The sequence below is a fragment of the Phyllostomus discolor genome, chromosome 10 (assembly GCF_004126475.2).
Source record: "Phyllostomus discolor isolate MPI-MPIP mPhyDis1 chromosome 10, mPhyDis1.pri.v3, whole genome shotgun sequence".
NCBI classification, from domain to species: Eukaryota; Metazoa; Chordata; class Mammalia; order Chiroptera; family Phyllostomidae; genus Phyllostomus; species Phyllostomus discolor.
The window spans coordinates 49,488,918-49,510,244 of NC_040912.2; the positions used below are offsets into that span (position 1 = coordinate 49,488,918).

The following is a 21,327-nucleotide window of genomic DNA, read 5'->3' on the forward strand; positions in this document are numbered from 1 at the left end:
TCGAACTTGCAATAGTGAGAAAAGGCTATGTAGTATCTTTGTGAAAATTACAATATAACGATCAAATTCCTAGAATATGTTCAGTTTGGTTTCATTATAAAGAATTATGGGGTGCATCAACCCCTTACTCTCAAAATAAATACCAGAAGAAATACAAGAAGATACTATTTTCTGCTCATATTTACTTTGGAAAAACTGAGATACAGAAAAACAAGATCACAGTCACAGGTTCAACTTGTTCTGAAGGCTTTATTTTTCTTACTTAAAGCTTAGTATTTAAAGATTTTTATTCCCATAAGCTTAATACATCTTGTCATATAAATATGATAGAAATAATCAATTGAACATAGGACAGCTGTGCAAAGGAAGGGAAGAAATAATAATTAAAAGAAAAACAGATGCCATTATTAGTTAGCCTGAAGGGACTCAGGACACAACTAAAGATTGCCATACACTGTTCTATGACAGTCATAAAAGAAAATGCGAGTTCCTCAAAAAGACAATGCTTAAGAGTTCTGTCCAGTCGATTATAGCAGGATAAAATAATTTTCCTACTTTCATCCCTTGAAAGGTAATGACAACAAGAACATAAAGTAGAGCAAAATGTCAACTTCAGAAAAATTAGGAATCAACTAAAACTTCAAACTTGAGATTATGATGTGTCCCAAATGCTGTAGATAAATCGCAATGAACAAGGAACTAGATAGCTAACGTCTAAGACCCTTAACAAAGAACAAACTGTTCTTAAAATCAATTGTAAGAATTTAGACATGCCATCCAATGATTCTTTGCTTGGAGTTGAGATGGATAGCCCTGGATGGTCCAGGGAAGAAGCTAGTAATGTGGCAGAGTGGCAAAGAAAGAAAAGCTAAAAGAGAAGAAATCACAATAAAATGACATTGACATTCTGTAAGAATTAGCCCTCTCACTTGGGGAGACTATTACACATAAAAGGAGGTGAAAGAGGAAAGAAACAGCAGAGAATAATGAGATTTCCACACAGAAATTGCTTAAAGGCTTTACCAGGACTCAAACTAAATTCCAGAACACTTCAAAATTTGACAACAGAAGTGTAGAAGTGTTACCAAGGTAGAAGGAAATAAAAATTGGTGAATAGTTATATTAGATGGCAATGGGGGGTGGGGAATGGAATGAAGATTGCTAAGAGAATCACTTAAAATAGAGTCAGGAGGCTATGTAAGGAAGTGGGGCCTATGTGCACCTTGTGCCTCAGTTCCTAGAGCTGTTATTAAGTTGCTAAACTCAGCTGAAGGTCAAGTCATTAACATCCTGGAACAAGGACTGCCTATCACCATACGATTTTCAACCTGGTTGCTGAAAGAATCTTCATCACATGCAATACTTGACTATTAGTCAGGGGCACAGACATCTTTTCTCTTAGAGTCTAAGAGAATGTAATTTCAACTCCGTAACAGTTAAGGAGTAGTTACATTTATTCAGTCCTAAAATTATTCTGGCCCTTTGAAGGCAACCATGAGGCTGATGTGGCCCCCGGTGAAAATGAGGTTGACACCCCTGCTTAGACTGTCAAATAAAAAAATGACAACAGCCAACAAAACAATAGCCATCTGGCATGAACAAATCAAAATTATACCTATACTTTTTTTTGTCAGATGTGCAAAAAATATATTTTTGGTGTGCTGCAGAATTTTAGTAGTTTATATATGCCATGAAATGAAAAGGGTTGAAAAAATGCTGCCATATATGGATTTTACTTCCTTCCTGCCTTGTTTGCATGCTGAAACTGTACAATTCCCTTTAACCTAGCCAGCAATCCTTCACTTGCATGGAAAAATTATATTTTGTGGTTTTTATCTTTATATATGCCACCTTTCTTTGTTCTCTCGCCAGAGCACAATTTGGGTTGCTACCTGAATCTGCCTGTCTCAGATTCAATCCTCTAAATCCCCAAATACACTTTCCATTTTTTTACAGCCTCAAATTTTTATTGGTTAACACTAGACAACCTAAAACAAAGTTATAGACTGCCCCAGGTCGCTCCCTACAACCATTCCTATACTACTAAGCAGTAACTTTCAAGGATGAATAGTAATCAGAAACGAAGGAACATGGGACCTAACATATTTTGGGGGTGGGGGTGGGGGACTGGGGGAGGGAAAGAAGAAAGAAATAAAGGAAAAAGTAATGATAAACACAGGTTACCAAAAACATTCCCAAAGGAAACAACAGGAAGGGTTTCTTAGTTTTCCACTGTCTCAAAGTAATTAGAGGGAACATTCTCAGTGTAAATATGTAACAAAGATTAAGACCACATCAAAAAATATATTATAATGATCAAGGGTGAAAACACAGACATGGGAAATAGGCAAGAGGAAATCATACAAAATTAATAACATACAAAGATATAAAATATAATTAAGGAGATGATACTAAAAATGGAAAACAAGATGTGATATATGCATAAAGTTCCTGAAGAGAAAAATATTCAAATGTACAAATGAGGTAAACTTTTCTATACAAGAGAACATAATCTAACCCTAAAAACAGATATAGAGCATTCAATCCCAAAATATATCCTAAAGAAATTACTAAACTTCAAAGATAAACAAAGAACCATTTAGACATCAAAGAAAAAACAAGTGAGCTATAGAAGTCTGATTAGCAATTCCATTACGGGTTCCACATGTAAGAAGCTTGGAAGTCACCACTGTGTCCTAACAACAAATAAAAGGCTGAGCACACTGAAAAGTCATCAATTCTTCTTGGATCTGTAAGAGAGGGGAGGAAATGTGGCAAACCACTCTCCTTCAAACTAGAAAAGACCCACAAGCAAATACAAGGAGTTGCTGCTTACCAATGCACAACTGCTGAGGGAACCAGTTACCTTTCTGGCAGGAAAAACAAAATGGTAACTGATGAATTGCTAGAGGCTAAGTGTGGACAATTCAGAGAGTTAAAAACTCCAGCAAGACCTAGTTACAAAGAGATCCTACAATATTGAGATTCACCTGTAGGAGCCTGACTAGGTTTCCACAGTTATTATCAGACAAAAATCCCTTCATGTTTCCAGAGGAGGAGAGGGAAAGGAATCATTTTCAAATATGCAGAGCACTCTGTTCTTAACAAGGCCTGCTCTCAGGAGAAACTAATTACCAGAGCCTAACTGACCTGGGAAACAGAAATACCCAAATATAGCCTAGTCTTTCTTTCATACCTAAAGCAGAAAAAAATCTAAAACACTTGTTTGGGAAGTTCACAGAATGAAGGTATAGGCTCACTAAAAGAGTGAGACCTAATAAGCACCCACTATAGAATGCTTCCCTTCCCCAAATAGCTTACCACCATATTAAAGGCCTATTTACAGTGATTACCTTTACCAATAACAAAATTGTAAGACATACTAAAAGGCAAAAAACACAATTTAAAGGAACAGAGCAAGCATCAGAATCATACACAGCAGGGATGTCGGAATTATGAGACCAAGAATTTAAAATAACTAAGATAAATACAGTATGGTCTATAACGGACAAAGTAAACAGCATGCAAGAACAGATGAGCAATTTAAGCAAAGAGTTGAAAATGCTTACAAAAAAACCCCAAAGAAATGCTAGAGACTAAAAAAAGAAACAATGAAAGAGAAATAAAGCATGCTTTTGATGGACTTATTAGTAGACTAGAGAGTGGGATATTGAGAGTATGCACATGTTGAGATTTAAACAAACAAACAAACAAAAAACACCAACCTAAAATTTTGTACCCTGCGAAGTTATTCCTCAAAAGTGAAGGATAATTAAAGATTTTTTCAGTCAAACAAAAATTGAGGGAATTTGTTGCCCATAGATTCACTTATGCAGAAATGTTAAAGGTAGTTCTTTAGAAAGAAAGAAAATAATATAGGTTAGAAATATGGATCTACATAAGGAAAAAAAAAAGCAATGAAGAAGGGATAAGTAAAGGTAAAATAAAAGTATTTTTATTATTAACTGATATAACAGTATATTAAAAAAATAGTAGCAGCAATGTATCTGATTATCCTAATATGCTTATGTTTATATCTTATATGTGTTTGTACTTATATCTTATATATATATATATGTTTAAGTATACTTATGTATAGGTAAAATGAATGACAGCAATGTTTCAACAGATGGGAGGAAGGAATTAGGATTATTTTGTTATTACAAGGTACTTCAACTATCCAGGAAGTGGTATATACTATTATTTGAAAGTGGACTTCAATTAGTTCTAAATTTATATTGCAATGTTTATGGAAAACTGCTATAAAATTTTTTTAAGTATAACTGATATGCTAAAGAAAGGAGAAAAAATGGAATCATATAAAATGAACAACTAAAACCAAAAAAGGAAGAAAAAGGGTAGAAGACAAAACTACAAACAAAGGCAGACAACAAATAGAAGAGAGTAATCCAACTATGTCAATAGTCACTTTTTATGTCAATGGTCCAAATGCACGAATTTTAAGACAACACAGAGTGGATCAAAAAGTGTCAATTATATGTGTCACAAGAAATCCACTTTAAATATAAAAACACATATAGATTAAAAGTAAATGGAGAAAAATACATCATTCTAACACTAATCAGAAGAAAGCAGAAACAGCTATATTATCAGACAAAACATTTTCAAAGTAAGAAAAGTTATCAGGGATAAAGAAGAACATTACATAATTATAAACAAGGTCAATTCTTCAAGAAGACATAACAATTAGCACGACTGTACCTAACAACAGAGTGTCAAACTATAATACAGGAGACAAAAAGTGAAAGAATTCCAAGAAGAAATAGATGAATCCACTATTACGGCAGGAGACTTCCACATCCCTCCTTCATAAATGGACAGATTAGCAGGAAGAAAATCACTAAGGAATGGTTGAATTTCAACAACGCCATCAGTCAACTGTACCTAATGACATCTATAAACTACTTCTGTTGCAGAAAATAACTCACACGCAGAGAAGATGGTGAAGCACGATCCTTTATTATGCTCGGGCTCAGAAGAGAATCTCCAAATTCTGAGCAATACGCTTTGATCTCCCAGGGTTTAAATAGCCCTGGGCTTCCTGCCTACGTGGCGAAGCAAAGTTACAGAAGCCAGATGCGGAGGGGTTAGGGAGTTAGTGTCCAACCTTGAGATAACAGGCTGTTGCCTTGAAAACGGTTGCTGGTCAGCTCCTACCTAAGAATAGCTACTGCTCAGCTATGTCCTGTCACACTTCATCCAAGAGTAACATAATAGACATTCTTCTCAAGCTCACATAAAACATTCAGTAATATAGACTACATTCTGATTCATAAGACACACCTTAACAAATTTAAAAGAATAAAAATCATATAATGGTTGTTCTCAGACCACAAAGAAATTAAACTAGAAATCAACAACAGATAAGTAGAAAGTTCCCAAATATGTAAAGATTAAACAACACATTTCTAAATAACACATGGGTCAAAGAAATCTAAAGGAAAATTAAAAAATATTTTTAATTAAATGAAAATATTAAAAAGTAATGGATTTTGGTAAAAGTGATAGAGGAAAATTTATGATATTGGGTGCAAATATTAGGTAAAAAAGAAAATCTAAGGGTCAGTAAGTTTCCACCTTAGGAAATAAAAAAAAAGAACAGCAAATTGAAGACAAAGTAAGCAAATTAAATACATAATAAGAATTACAGCAGAAATCAATAAAATTTCCAACAGGAAATTAATGGAGGAAAAAAATTAATAAAACAAAGATATGGTTCTTTGAAAAAATCAGACATCATTATAATAAAAAGCTTCTGTACAGCTAAAGGAAACACCAGCAAAATGAAAAGGGAATCAACTGTATGGGAAAATATATTTGCAAATGATACCTTGGACAAGGGTTTGATCTCCACAATATATAAAGAACTTACATGACTCCACAGCAGGAAGACAAACAACTCAATTAAAAAATGAGCAAAGGACTTGAACAGACACTTCTCCAAGGAGGACATACAGATGGCCCAGAGACATATGAAAGGATGCTCAGCATCACTAGCCATCAAAGATGCAAACTAAAACCACAGTGAGACACAACTTCACAGGGGTCAGAATGGCCATCATTAACAAATCAACAAACAACAAGTGCTGGCAAGATTGTGGAGCAAAGGGAACCCTAGTGCACTGTTGGTGGGATTGCAGACTGATGCAACCACTGTGGAAAACAGTATGGAATTTCCTCAGAAAACTAAAAATGGAACTGCCTGTTGACCCAGCAATTCCACTGCTGGAATTATACCCTAAGAATCCTGAAGCACCAATTCAAAAGAACCTATGCACCCCAATGTTCATAGCAGCACAATTTACAAAAGCCAAGTGTTGGAAGCAACCTAAGTGCCCATCAATGAATGAGTGGATCAAAAAGCTATGGTATATTTACACAATGGAATACTATGAAGCAGAAAGAAAGACAGAGTTCCTACCCTTCATGACAGCATTATGGAACTGGAGAGCATTATGCTAAGTGAAACAAACCAGGCAGTGAAAGACAAATACCATAGGATTTCACACATAAGTGTAACCTAATCAACAAAACAAACAAACAAGCAAAATATAACCAGAGACATTGAAATAAAGAACAAACTAACATTAACTAGAGGGGTGGGGAGGTAATAGGGGGGCCCGAAATGGGGAAGGATCATTAAGGAACTAGCATAAAGGACACATGGGCAAAGCCAAAGGGGGTGGGTGATGGGCATGGGTGGGGTGGGGAAGAGTGGTGATGGGAAAATAGAGACAACTGTACTTGAACAACAATTTAAAAAATAGAAAATAAAAAATAAATTTAAAAAATCAATGAAATAGCTAACTAAGAAAAAGAGCATACAAATTACTAATATCAAAAATGAAAAACAAGACATCACTACAGATCACATAGAAATTAAAAGGCCAATAAAGGAATAATATGAACAATTCTATGCCCACACATTTTTTTTTGAAAGATGCAATTTGCCAAAACTCATGCAAGAAGAAAGACATGATCTGAATAGGCTTATATCTATTACAGAGGTTGTATAAATACTTAATAAGCTTCCAAAATTAAAGCACCAGGTCCAGATGAACACAGTTGTACTCTACCAAACATTTAAGGAAGAAATTATACCAATTCTCTACCATATCATTCAGGGGATAGAGACAGAGGGAGTACTTCCCAACTCATTCTATGAGGGCAGTAGTACTTTAATACTGAAACCAAACAAGGATATTACAAGAAGAGAGAGCTACACATGATTATAGATGCAAATATCCTAAAAAAAAACTAGCAAATAAAATATAAGAAGAAGTTTACAGCATGACCAAGTAGGACTTCTCTTAGGTGTGCAAGGTTGGTTCTACATTCAAAAATCAGTTAATGTGCCCTGGCTGGCGTAGCTTGGTGGATTGAGCGTGGGCTGGGAACCAAAGTGTCCCAGTTTCGATTCCCAGCCAGGGTACATGCCTGGGTTGCAGGCCATAACCCCCAGCAACCGCACATTGATGTTTCTCTTTCTCTCTCTCTCTCTCCCCCTCCCTTCCCTCCCTAAAAATAAGTAAATAAAATCTTTAAAAAAAAATCAGTTAATGTAATCCATCACAACAAGCTAAAAAAGAAAAATCACATGATCACATTAATGCATGCACAAAATATATTTGACAAAATCCAACACCAATTAATGACAAAAATTCTCAATAAACAAGGTATAAAGGCAACTTTCTCAACTTGATAGACTATCTACAAAAATCCTGCAACTAACATCACATTGAATGGTAAGAAACCTTCCCACTAAGATCCGAAATAAGAAAAGGAAACCCCTCTCACCATTTCTTTTCAACACAATATAGAAGTCCTTACTAAAGCAGTAAAGCAGGAAAAACAGGTAGACATAGAGAAGGAAGACATAAAACTTTTTGTTTGCAGATGACATCATCATTATTAGAGAATTTTTTTAATTGGTAATAAAAATCATGGAACTAATATGCGATTATACCATGCTTGCCGGATACATGGTTAATATCCAAAAGTCAATTGCTTTCCTCTTACCAACAATAAACAAGTGGAATTTGAAACTGAAAACCAATACCATTTACATTATGCTCCAAAATGAAATACTTAGGTGAAATAAATCTAACAAAAAATGTACAAGATCTACATGAGGAAAACTACAAAACTCTGATGAACAAAATCAGAGAGGAACTAAATAAATGAAGAGATATTCCATGTTAATGAATAGAAAGATTCAAAATTGTTAAGATATCAATTCTTTCAAAACTGATTTATTGAATCATGCATTCCAAATAAGAATCCCAGCAAGCTACTTTATGGATATTGACAAACTGATTCTAAAGTTTATACGAATAGGCAAAAGACCCAGAAGAGCCAACACAGTATTTTTTTAAAAAAGAGCAAAGTTGTAAAGTAGACTATCTGGCTTCAAGACATACTATAAATCTACAGTAAACAAAACAGTATGGTATAGACAAAAAAAAAAGAGAGAGACAGATCAATGGAACAGATTAAAAACCCCAGAAATACACACACATAAATATAGTCAAATGATCTTTGATAAGCAATAAGCTTTGAAATGAACTTTGAAAAGCAAGAAGATTAAGGAGAGGTACTCACTTCTCTCACCAGAAAAGATATACAGATGGCAGATAAGTATATGAAAAAATGCTCATTACATATATCATCTAGGAAATGCAAATTAAAACAGCAATAAGATATCACCACATACCTATTAGAATGGTCAAACTCTGCCACACTGACACCACCAAATGCTGCCAAGGATGTGGGTCAACAGGAACGTTCATTCATTACTGATGGGAACGCAATATGGTACAGCCACTTTGGAAGACAATATGGCAACTTCTTACCACACTAAATACATACTTAGTGTACAACCCAGCAATTCTACAATTCTGCCTATTGCTATTTACCCCAAGGAATAAAAGAAAAAAAATTGCACATGAATGTTTAGTAGCTTTCTTCATAATTGCCAAAACTTGGAAACAAACAAGATGTCCTTCAGTAGGTGGATGAACATCTTGGTACCTCCATACAATGAAATATTCACTCAGCATTAAAACAAAATGCGCTATCAACAGTACCTTAAATGCATATAGTAACATATGCTACATACTGTATAATTCCAACTATATGACATTATGGGAAAGGCAAAACTATGGAAACAAATTGTGGGTGGGATGGGATGGGATGGGATGGGATGGGATGGGATTAAAGGAAAGAAAACTGTACTTGAATAACGATTAAAAAAAAACTATGGAAACAATAAAAAGTCAGTGGTTATCAGGGATAAAAGTGTTGGAGATGAACAGGCAGAGCATAGGAGATTTTTCGGACAGTGAAAATATTCTGTATGATATTATAATGATGAAGCTGTGTCATTATACATTTGTCCAAACTCATAAAATGTACACTACCAAGAGTGTACCCTAATATAAACTATGAAGTTTAGGTGATTAGGATGTGTCATTGTTATTTCATCCTTCATAACAAATGTACCATTGGTAGAAGATAATAGGTAAGGTTATGCATGTATAGAGACAGGTGTATATGAAAAATCTGTTACCTTCCTCTTAATTTTGCTATGGACCTAAAACTCCTCATTTTAAAAAACGCCTTAAAGCAGGGTGCCCTGGGCAAAACACAGGTGGGGGCTGACCTTGGCCTGAACTATGCAGGAAACACCAGGGCCAAAACACACAGTGGCAGCCACAGACCACATCAGAGCAACAACAACCTGTCCCCGTACACCTGATCCTCCACAGAGGGTGGAGGTTGGTGGTCAGTGGTTATAGTCGTTCTTGAAGCTAAGCAGCCTGGGCAAACCCCTCCCATTGATCTACCAATAGCTACTAAGGCTCAGTTACAAGAGGAGGGTGTACTAAGCAAACACGAAGGGCATACCTGGGTGACAGAGGAGGCTGTGGCACTGGACCCTACAGGACACCTGCTACATTAGACCACACTACCAAGAGACAGGGAAAAAGCTGCTCTACCTAATACACAGAAACAAATACAGGGAGGCTGCCAAACTGATGAGACAAAGAAACATGGCCCAAATGAAAGAACAGATCAAAACTCCAGAAAAAGAGCTAAACAAAATGGAGATAAGCAATCTATCAGAAGCACAGTTCAAAACACTGGTTATAAGGATGCTCAAGGAATGTAGGACCTCGGCGGCATAAAAAAGACCCAGTCAAAAACAAAGGATACCTTAATTGAAATACAGAAAAATTTACAGGGAAACAACAACAGAATGGACAAAGCCAAGAACCAAGTCAATGATTTGGAACATAAGGAAACCAAAAAACAACCAATCAGAACAAGAAGAAAAAAGAATCCAAAAAAACAAGGATATATAAAAAACCTCTGAGACAACTTTAAGAGGTCCAACATTTGCCTCACAGGAGTGCCAGAAGGAGAAAAGAAAGCAAGAAATTGGAAATCTGTCTCAAAAAAATAGTGAAAGAAAACTTCCTTAATTTGGTGAAGGAAACAGACATGCAAGTCCAGAAAGCTCAGAGAAACCCAATTATGATGGATGCAAAGAGGCCCACTCCAAGACACATCATTATTAAAAGGCCAAAGGTTAAAGATAAAGAGGGACTCTTAAAAGCAAGAGAAAAGAAGTTAGTTACCAGAAGGTAGACAAAATGGGAGGTTGGAGGGGGAGAATGGGTGAAGAGGTAAGGGGATTAAGAAGCACATATGGGTAGTTATAGAATAGCCATGAGGATGTAAAGTACAGTACAGGAAATAGAATAGCCAAACTTACAAGTATGACCCAGGGGCATGAACAATGGTGGGGGGAATGTCTGACGGAGTAGGGAGTGCTGGGTAGAGGGGGACAAAGGGCGAAAACTCAGGACAACTGTAATAGGATAATCAATAAAATGTAATTTAAAAATTTTTAAAAAGAAGAAAAGCAAAAAATAAGAAAATATTTAATTCCTTAAAACCAAAATGTTAAAAAAGGACTAAAAGTGAATGAATAAATAAAGTTCCCTTGCCCTAGCCGGGGAGTTCAGTTGGTTACAGCATCACCCCAACATGCCAAATTGCAGATACCATCCCAGGTCAGGGCACACACAAGAGGCAACCAATGAATGCATAAATGGGCAGAATAACATATTGCTGTCTCTGTCTGTCTCTCCCCCTTTCTCTGTCTCTCTCTCTCTCAAATATATAAATAAAAAGTTTTAAAAAATAAATTTAAAAAATTAAGTTCCCTTTACACCCCTCCCTTCTCGAGGGGTCCCATTTTCTTTGATCTCTCCCCAGAGCTAATGCTATTTTGAATTCAATGACTATTATTACAATGTATATATTTATACTTTTATTACATATTTACATATGCAAAACAATATATGGCATAGTCTATTATGTTCTTAAGCTTTAGACATAGCATCATACTGTATGTCTCTTTCTGCAACTTGCTTTTTCATGTAATGTTTTTGATAATTATCTATTCTGGAAATTTATTAATTTAAATATCCTATATAACCTACTTAATAAATAAGCCAGTTTATTCATTTTTCCATTGAAGAAAAGGTGTGTTCACTGTCTCACTATTGTAAAAAATAGTGCAATAAAAATTCTAATACATAGGTACCAGAATTTCTCTAGGGCACAACGGTGACAACTTTTTTGGCACCATGGACTGGCTTCACGGAAGACAGGGCTGGGGGAGACATGACAGGAGGTGGAGCTCAGGTGAGCTTTGCTTATTGCCCATTCTTAACAGGCTGAGGACAGTATCGGGTTGGGAACCCCGGCATTAGCATATAATCTTATAAGAGAAATAATAAAATCATGAAGTATACACATTTTAAAATTTATAGAACAATTTGATAAACTTAACTACAGTGGCTGGACCATGTTATTCTCCTACAATTAGAGTGTAAGAGTTTGTGATCTTACCCAATCTTATGACTGAGACATAGTATCTTATTTAATGTGTAATTCCCTAATGATTAGTTCACCCTCCAAAAAGAAAATGATCATCTTTTCACATTTACTGGATGTCTTCTTTGAATTGCCTATTAATAGTCTTTATTTTGGGGGGGATTCTAATATTTTTATGTTTTAATATATTTTATTGTATTTTTTCCATTACCATTTGTCCCCCTTACATTGCACCCCACCCCACAATCAATACACTGTTGTCCATGAGTCCATTTTCCTATTCTGCTCAATCCCTCTACCCCCAACCCCCACCAAGAGCTATTATCAGCTCTCTATGAGTCTGTCTCTATTTTCCTTGTTAATTCAGTTTGCTCATTAGATTCCACATATGAGTGAAATCATAATTGAGTTGTTAATTTTTTTGTATCAAATTATAAAGTTTTAAATATGTCACAGGTAACATTTTCCTCTTAAAATTGCATTAATGCTATTTTTTTAAATCTTACAGAAATTTGAAAAGCATAGTAAAAAAATTGTTTTCCCTGAATCTTTTGTGAATAGTTTATTGACATGATGCCCAACCTTGAATGTAATGCTTTAACATGTATTTCTAAAACACAATAACATTTACTACATAGTATCAATACCAGGAACAAATAAGAAAATTAACATTAATATTGTCAGTGGGGGAAGGGGGAAAGGCTTTTCGGGAACAACTATAAAGGACACACGGTCAAAACCAAGGGGGAGTTGAAGCAAGGGAGGGAGGAGGATTTGGATGGGGTTGCAGGGGGAGCAGTGGGGAGTAAACGCCCACAACTATAATTGAACAACAACAAAATAATTTAAAAATAAAAGTAACAGTGATTATTCTTTTAAAAAAGAATTGATGCTTAAGGTTTCTACATTAAATCACAGTATCCACTCCTTAACAGATAATAATAAGAGTTTAAACTCTTTTCCTTACAGCAAAAGGCTGTACATTAGGATCAACAGCATGTGAATAAGTGCTTTCATTTTTTTTCCTATTTTTAACAACACAAGGGGGACAAAATTAAACTGCTTGTGAAAATTTAAACAGTAGATCAACTTTTCTGAGAATAATTACTAGGGAAAACTCAGAGTGAAATCTCCTCTCGTAATTTCTGTTCAAAGCTCTCCTAAAATAATCTTAATACAGACCTACTCAGAGGCTTGTGCTAACCTTTAAAATTTTGTTCAAGATCTAAGACTCTTTTATCTCTTTGTATCTAGTATAACTTATTTATGAGTGACATATATTCTGTGCTATAAGGTTATGTTTATACAGCAAATGTAAAAATAATAATGCCTGCCAATAATAATGTTTTAGTATTAGCCATGTATCAAGAATTCTGTTCTTAATTTTACATGTATCATTCTGTTTATTTTTTAGGAGAACTCTATGGTAATTAGAGTACCTTCTTCAATACAAAAAAACAGAAAGAGAAAAATTGGAGGCAGTGTGTGCACACAATACTTTGGGGCATTTTTCTATATTCTGAAATAAAATGGGGTAGTAAAGCTGAAGAAAGTAACAGTCAACATAGATTTGTTTGATTGTCTTTAAGCAGAACATACACTAGCATGATTATATGTGATGAAAAAGACAAGTGAAAAATGAAACCTGATGAGCTGGCAGAGAAGGGAATCTATTAAAACAATGTCTTTGAGTAATGGGATCTAATGCACAAGTGGAACAAGTACAGCTCATCCACAGTAATAGGAGAGAAGAAAGAATATAAGGTGAAAAATGCAGAGCTGGGGTTGCCTAGGTAAGTGAGAGGTACACACAACTTACAGTCTTTCCTATCTGTGAAGTATGTTACATATGTGAATGTCTCTATAGGTGCAATGTGGGGACACTCTTCTTCAACTTGGCTCTACCTATCTTTAGTAGTTTTTTTTTAGATGTTGCCATAGTTGTAATGTTTCCAAAGGTTTTGTCATTTTCTATCTTTATAGTTTGCCATTGTTGTTCCTGAATACTAAAATTATAAGGAAAAGCCCAAAAAGCTAAGATAGAGATGGCATTTCCTTAAAATATATTTTCTATCTCAGTAAGAACTACATGTGAGGATATGGATTTCAGAAAAAAAAAACATGTTCCTTTTTTCCCCTGCATCTGTTTCCTCTGAACTAAATGAAGTCACAGTTTATAGATTTTTATCCACAAGTTCTGAATATACCAATTGGCCAGTTCAACTCACTGATTAGACAAAAATGTTATAAATAAAATATGAAACATAATTTCTTCTCTCATTTTCTGTCTATTAAAAATGAGTCATTAAGTTGCTTTGAAACTCAAGTGTTTCATATACTATTCAAAGGGCTTCTTGGTTATAAATAAATAAACTAAATATAAACCATATCCTTACCTCTCGCAGCTGACTGAGAAGGCTGAGTCAAAACTTTGACATCTAATGCACTGCTGATACTTTCTTCTAAAGTAGCACAATATCCTTCCACAACACTGGTGATAGTATTCTTCAAAGTTCCAAGATTATGGAAAACCTGAAGAGCTGTTCCAACTTGGGTTGGATTCTTTTAAAAGGTGGGGGTGGGTAGAGTGGAAATAGATATAAAGAGAAAAACAAACAAAAAATACATGAATATATAACTTTTATTGGTACTTGAGCAGGTACTACAATATTTTTAAATTATCAAAAACAAGAACTAAGACAATGCATTTGGGACAAATATTTTTAGTTATTATTTCATAAAAGACAAAGCTAAATATTGTATATATAATTTCACTCATGTGCTTTTCCTCCTCCTTTGAAGGATAAGATCAGAAGTTTGCTATATTATTACAGTGTTTTCTAAATTTACTACCAATACTTACAGAGAGAGTCATGCTGGAACTAATAGTAATCCTACATTTGTTTGGAAAATAAATCAATGAATTCTGCATAGTTACCTGAGGGGTATGCCATGCAGACTGATAACTTGCTTTTCATTATATGTTACTCATTCACTCTAACTGCAAATACTTATACAGTGCTTACTATGTGTCTGTCTTGGTTCTAGGTGCTGGAAATATAGTAGTAAACAAAACCAATTAAATCCCTGCCTTCATGGAGTTTATAATTACTGAGAAATGTATAAAGATAAATATAACAGAATATCAGATGCTGATAATGTAAAAAATGAAGCCAGGAATAAGAAAAGAGAATGCTGGGAATTATTATAGAGAAGGGTCAGAGGATCTATCTCTGAGGTGACAAAAAGACAGACCTGCATATAATGGAGGGGGTGTAGGGAGAATTTGGGAACTACAGATCTGAGCAGAGGTATCAGCAAAAGTGAAGAGGCAGAAATGTGCTTAGTAGCCAGCAAAATAGCAAAAAGGCCTTAATGGTTACTGGTGCAAAGTGACTAAAGCAGAGGGAGGTAGGTAACAAACTAGGTAGTAGAAACACTAAGAGAAGATTAAGTCTATAGTACTGATAATATAAATAGATTGCTGGATTTGTCATCAAGTAAATCACTGAATTATCAAGCCAGAATCTAGAACGCCAACATATACTTCCAGGCCCAAATAGCTGAAATTCCTCTCTCATTTATGGTCCAGTGACTATTATTAGAAGAACATTGCTAAAAAGTTAAATTATTTCTTTAACTTATATTCCTTCCCTTTAAGCTTATAAATAAGACAAAAGGTTGTTTTTATAATCTACTGGTGTTAGTAAATGTACATACTGTAGATACATACAAATACACACAGAAGCAAAGTAGAAAATATCATAAAAACATAGTTGATGAATAACAATGTCCACTTTGTTTTTTAAACAAGAAAAAGAAACAAATGGACACTTTTAAATTAAAATGTTTTAATTTAGACTTCCAGCCCAGATGGAGGTGTAGGTAGACACACTGTGCCTCCTCACACAACCAAAATAAGGACAACAACAATTAAAAAACAAAAAAAACAACCAGTACTGACAGAAAATTGAACTATATGGAAGCATGACAACCAAGGAGTTAAAGAAGACACATTTCTTCAGACTGGTAGGAGGGGTGGAGTCAGGGAGCCAGAACAGAGAGGGCTTAAGGCAGGGTGGCTGGCCCACCCAGGCACCCAAGGTAGCAGCTGGTGGACTCAGCAAGACGGTGTAATGTGGAGGGGTGAGGCATGTCCAGACCCACATTTGCGGGCAGATAAACCAGGCAAAACTGGGGAGTGAGACAGACCATGCAACCCAAGGTCCCAGAGCCAGGAAATAAAGCCTCAAGGCACTGATGGGGTCACCTGTGGGGGGGTTGAGGCTTAGGGCGACACTCCCAGCCTCACAGGACAGTTCACTGGAGAGACCCACATGGTCCTAGAATGTATACAAACCCACCCACATGGAAATCAGCACCAGAAGGGCCCAATTTGCTTGTGGGAAGTGGAGGAAGTGACTGAAATCCGGCAAAGAGCGGAGCAAGCACCACTGTTCCCTCTCGGACCCTTGCCCCACATACAGTGTCACAACACAGTGACTGGGTTGTCCCACCCTGCTGAACACCTAGGGCTCCACCTCTCACTATGTAACAGGCACATCGAGACCAAAAAAAAAAAAAATGGCCCAAACAAAAGAACAGATCAAAGCTCCAGAAAAAATACAATTAAGTGATGAAGAGATAGCCAACCTATCAGATGTACAGTTCAAAACACTGGTAATCAGGCTGCTCACAGAATTGGTTGAATTTGGTAGCCAATTAGATGAAAAAATGAAGGTTATGCTAAGTGAAATGAAGGAGAATACACAGGGAACCAATAGTGATGGGAAGAAAACTGGGACTCAGATCAATGGAGTAGACCAGAAGGAAGAAAGAAACAACCAAACAGAAAAGAATGAAAAAACAGAAATTTAAAAAAATGAGGAGGGTCTTAGGAACCTCCAGGACATCTTTAAATGTTCCAGCATCCAAATTATATGGATACCAGAAGGAGAAGAGGAAGAGAAACAAGTGGAAAAGTTATTTGAACAAATAATAAAGGAGAACTTCCCAAATCTGTCAAAGGAAATAGACTTCCAGGAATCCCAGGAAGCCCAGAAAGCCCCAAAGAAGTTGGACCCAAGGCAAATCATAATTACATTACCCAAGATTAAAGAAAAGGAGAGAAGCTTAAAAGCAGCAAGACAAAATGAGAGAGTTACCTACAAAGGAGTGCCCATAAGATTGTCAGCTGATTTCTCAAAAGAGATCTTACAGGCAAGAAGGAGCTGGAAAGAAGTATTCCAAGTCATGAAAGGCAAGGGCCTACATCCAAGATTGCTCTATCCAGCAAAGCTTTCATTTAGAATGGAAGGGCAGATAAAGTGCTTCTCAGATAAGGTGAAGTTCAAGGAGTTCATCATCACCAAGCCCTTATTATATGAAATGTTTAAGGGACTTATCTAGGAAAAAGAAGATAAGAAACATGCACAGTAAAATGACAGCAAACTCACAATTATTAACAACCACACCTAAAACAAAAACAAAAGCAAACTAAGCAAACAACTAGAACAGGAACAGAACCACAGAAATGGAGATCACATGGAGGGTTAGCAACAGAGGAGTGGGAGGAGGAGAGAGTGGGAAAAGGTACAAAGAATAAGTAGCATAGATGGTAGGTAGAAAATAGACAGAGGGAGGGTAAGAACAGTATGGGAAATGTAGAAGTCAAGAACTTGTAAGTATGACACATGGACATGAACTGAAGGGGGGGAATGTGAGTGGGAGAGGGTGTGCAGGGTGGAGGGAAATGAAGGAGGGTAAATGGGACAACTGTAATAGCATAATGAATAAAATATATTAAAAAACAAAAAATAAAATGTTTTCATTTTAAAAACTTAATATGGTTATAATAGAATTTAACTGTAGTATATACTATCAATTCTCTCTCGGTACTAATAAATGAAATAAAAGAAAATTAAGTATTTTATATAAAAATAATTAACTGAAAATGAGGTATAGTGCTTTGCCTAGATTGTTGTTAGTTTCATCCAATGATGATATGTTTTAAATTTTTAGTAGATTTCAAGAATTAGGCAGCTGTAAAGAAATTTTTCCTTATCATCATATAAGTGTCTATATAATCCTAGAAAGCATTATGCAAGCAACTTCAGAGAATATTTTCAACCTCATAAAATGAGAATACTGATATATATTGTAAAATTATACTTATTGCTTTAACTATCTTCAAAGGATTTGAAAAGCACAACTTCTCAACATTATGGTAAGGTTTCAGTTTTATCAGTTGAATCTACACTGTAAATTATATATATACCTTAACTGAAAAACATTTAAAGTCATATTTCATTTAAAAGATTTGGCTAAAGCTCACTCTCTTCCTCTCTCCCTCTCTCCCTCTCCCTCTCTCTCTCTCTCTCTCTCTCTCTGTCTCTCAAAACAAATGACAAAAAATATTGGCTAAAATAGACTAGTCTTCAAATTTCCCAGTCCATAAATGATTAACTGTCAAAACGTTTTAAAAACAGAAACATACATAGCTCATTCTTAAAAGGCATCTTATAGTAATATTTATAATTCATAATACTTATAATTCTAGATGTAATTTTAAGCTTGCTCATTAACATAATTACTTTTTCAATTAATGCCAGTTATTCACATTCATTGCTTAATGTAAATATATCATTTGTTAGTTGGCAAATTATGTATTATCAAAAAGTGAACACCTATGTAACTACCGCCTAGATAGTGAAACCAAGTATTATCGGCACCTATGAATTTTTTTTCTTTCCTCAGGGGAGAGCAAGAACCCAGTCCCCCAATCCCACAAATTATGTAGTAGAGTTTCCCACATTTGGGGAAATCGCAGGAGTCAGCACACTTGGAGTGCAATGGGTGAGCCTCACCCTGGGAAACCACTCTGTGATCCTGGTATTTACCCTGCCAGGTAGTATATAGCACCTATGAATCTTGTGTGGCTTCCCAAATGCAACTCTCCAAATATTATCACTGCCCTAACTTCTAACACCATTGATTAGTTTTATCTGTTTTTGAAATTTTACATAAATGGAACCATAAATTAAGTGCCATTTTGTGTCTGGCTCCTTTTAGTCAATATTGTATTTGTAAAATTCATCTATGTTGCTGTATATAGCAGTAGCTGGTTCGTTTTTGGCATTATCAACTATTCCAGTGTAGAAATTTACTTTGGTTTATCTATCCTTCCCACTGTCGATGTATGTTTGAGTTATTTTGATTTTTTTAGGTATTTCAAATAATGCTGTCACGAACACTCCAGTGAATGGCTTTTAGTAAACACATATGCACATGCACTTCTGCTAGGTCATCAGCTATTTGTATGCTTAGTGTTCGTAGACACTGCCAGTTTCCCCAAGTCATCATAACAATTTATATCCACACTGGTAACAATAGCATGTGAGAGTCCCACAACTTTGCTAAAATTTGGAATTACCAGTCTCTTCTATTTTAACTGTTCTTTTCAGTGAGCACTGTGGTTTCATCTGCCTTTTTGTGAAGACTAAGAAGTTATCCTTTTTTGCATGTTAAGTATCCATTTGGATACTTCTTTTGTGAAGCATATATTCATATCTTTTGCCTGTTTTTCTCATTGGTTGTTTCCATCATTTACATATTTATAAAAATTGCTCATAGATTTTATGCAATCCCTTTGATGATTATATGTATTATAAATACAATGTCCCACTCTCAAAAAGTCATTAAGTTCCTAATTTGAATGCAGTGCATTTTATTAACCTTATTCTCTGTGGTTAGTACTTTCAGTATCCTGTTTAAAATTTTTTCCCATATTGCATTCATGAAAATGTCTTTCATTCATGAAGTTATATTCCAGAAATTCTATTTGTTTGCCTTTCACGTTTAGATAAACAAGCCACCTGAAATAACTTTCTGTAGAATGTGAGATAGAAGGCATGATTAGTGTTTTTCTACATGAATATCCAATTGACACAGCACCATTTTATTTGAAAACACAAGAAAAAGATGGACCATACTACCACCCACTCTTAAGGTCTATCTTGGCAATAAATCAAGTTTCTAATTATATATCTTGGTTTCTAGACCCTCAGTTCTGTACCATTAACCTGTCCTTATACAAAGTCACCTATGTAAATTATTTTAGCTTCAGAGTAAGGTTTGATAGTTCTCTACCTCTGTTCTTCAAATTGATATAGGCTCTTCTTGGTTCATGGTATTTCCATATAAATTTTATAATGGGCTTGACAATTTCCATTGGAAAACAAAGCTTCTAAAATTGTGAGATTGTATTAAATCTACAGATAAAATTAGAAAGACTACAATCATTATAAAATTGAGCTCTTTAATTCATGAATATGGCATTTCTCCTCATTTACTTAGGTCTTTAATTTCACTTTTTTTAAAGCAAATATTTCTTTATTTATTTTATTTTACTTATTTATTTTTAGAGAGGGAAGGAAGAGAGAAAGAGAGAGAGAAACATCAATGTGCAGTTGCTGGGGGCTGTGGCCTGCAACCCAGGTGTGTGGTCTGACTGGGAATCGAACCTGCGACACTTTGGTTCGCAGCCCACGTTCAATCCACTGAGCTATGCCAGCCAGGGCTAATTTCACTTTAAATATTATAGTTTCTGTGATGAGGTCTTGCATGTCTTTAATTTGAAGACACGTGTATTGTACATATTTGATGTTCTTTGATATTGTAAATGGTAATTAAAACCTTCTTTCTGTGTTGCTGTTACTAGTATATTTGGCCCTGGCTGGGTAGCTCAGTTGGTTAGAGCATCATTCCCATAAGCCAAGGTTAGGGGTTCAATCTCTGGTCAGGAAGACACATACAACAATCAAGCAGTGAATGCATAAATTAAGTGCATCAACAGAATGATGTTTCCACTCTCTCTCTGCATTTTTCCCTCACTCTCTCCTTCCCTCTAGCTCTCTAAAATCAATCACTTTAAAAAATACAATTGATTTTATATATTGAATTTCAGCAAAATTTCAAAATTCAGTTATTAATGCTAATACTCTATCTGTAGATTATTTTGTATTTTTATATATACAATCTTGTTATCGCTGAATAATCTCTTTTTTCTTTCCACTCATTCTAAATTTCATTACTTTTTCTTATTCCCTGATTAGGATCTTCAGTACGTTTCTCAGTAAAAGTGATAAGAAACTTCCTTGTATCATTCCTAATCTCAGGTAGATATACTTAAATATTTCACACTGATACCCCTAGAGATAACCTTTATCAAATTAAGAAAGTTCTATTGTTAGTCTGCTAAGAGTATATATAATGTTGACTTTTTATTAAGTACTATTTCTACACATGTTGAGATTATCAGTTTTTCCCTTTATGGAAGAAACTACATTGTACTTCTGGACTAAAGCTATCTTGGCCATGACTGATTATGCTTTTTAGATA

General features: G+C 35.2%; 1 protein-coding gene and 1 non-coding gene across 3 annotated transcripts in view; both read right to left on the bottom strand.

Annotated features, from left to right (window-relative positions):
- COG5 (component of oligomeric golgi complex 5) overlaps positions 1 to 21,327 on the bottom strand; it is a 363,376-nt gene that overhangs the window by 161,713 nt on the left and 180,336 nt on the right. For both annotated transcript variants that reach the window (XM_028525999.2, XM_036010775.1), the window contains one exon: positions 14,325 to 14,490. In XM_028525999.2, the coding sequence (XP_028381800.2) occupies positions 14,325 to 14,490 (166 nt within the window). The remainder of the gene's footprint in view (positions 1 to 14,324; positions 14,491 to 21,327) is intronic.
- Positions 18,682 to 18,842, bottom strand: LOC114508286. Its single transcript, XR_003685529.1, has one exon. It is a non-coding gene; the product is annotated as a U1 spliceosomal RNA (small nuclear RNA).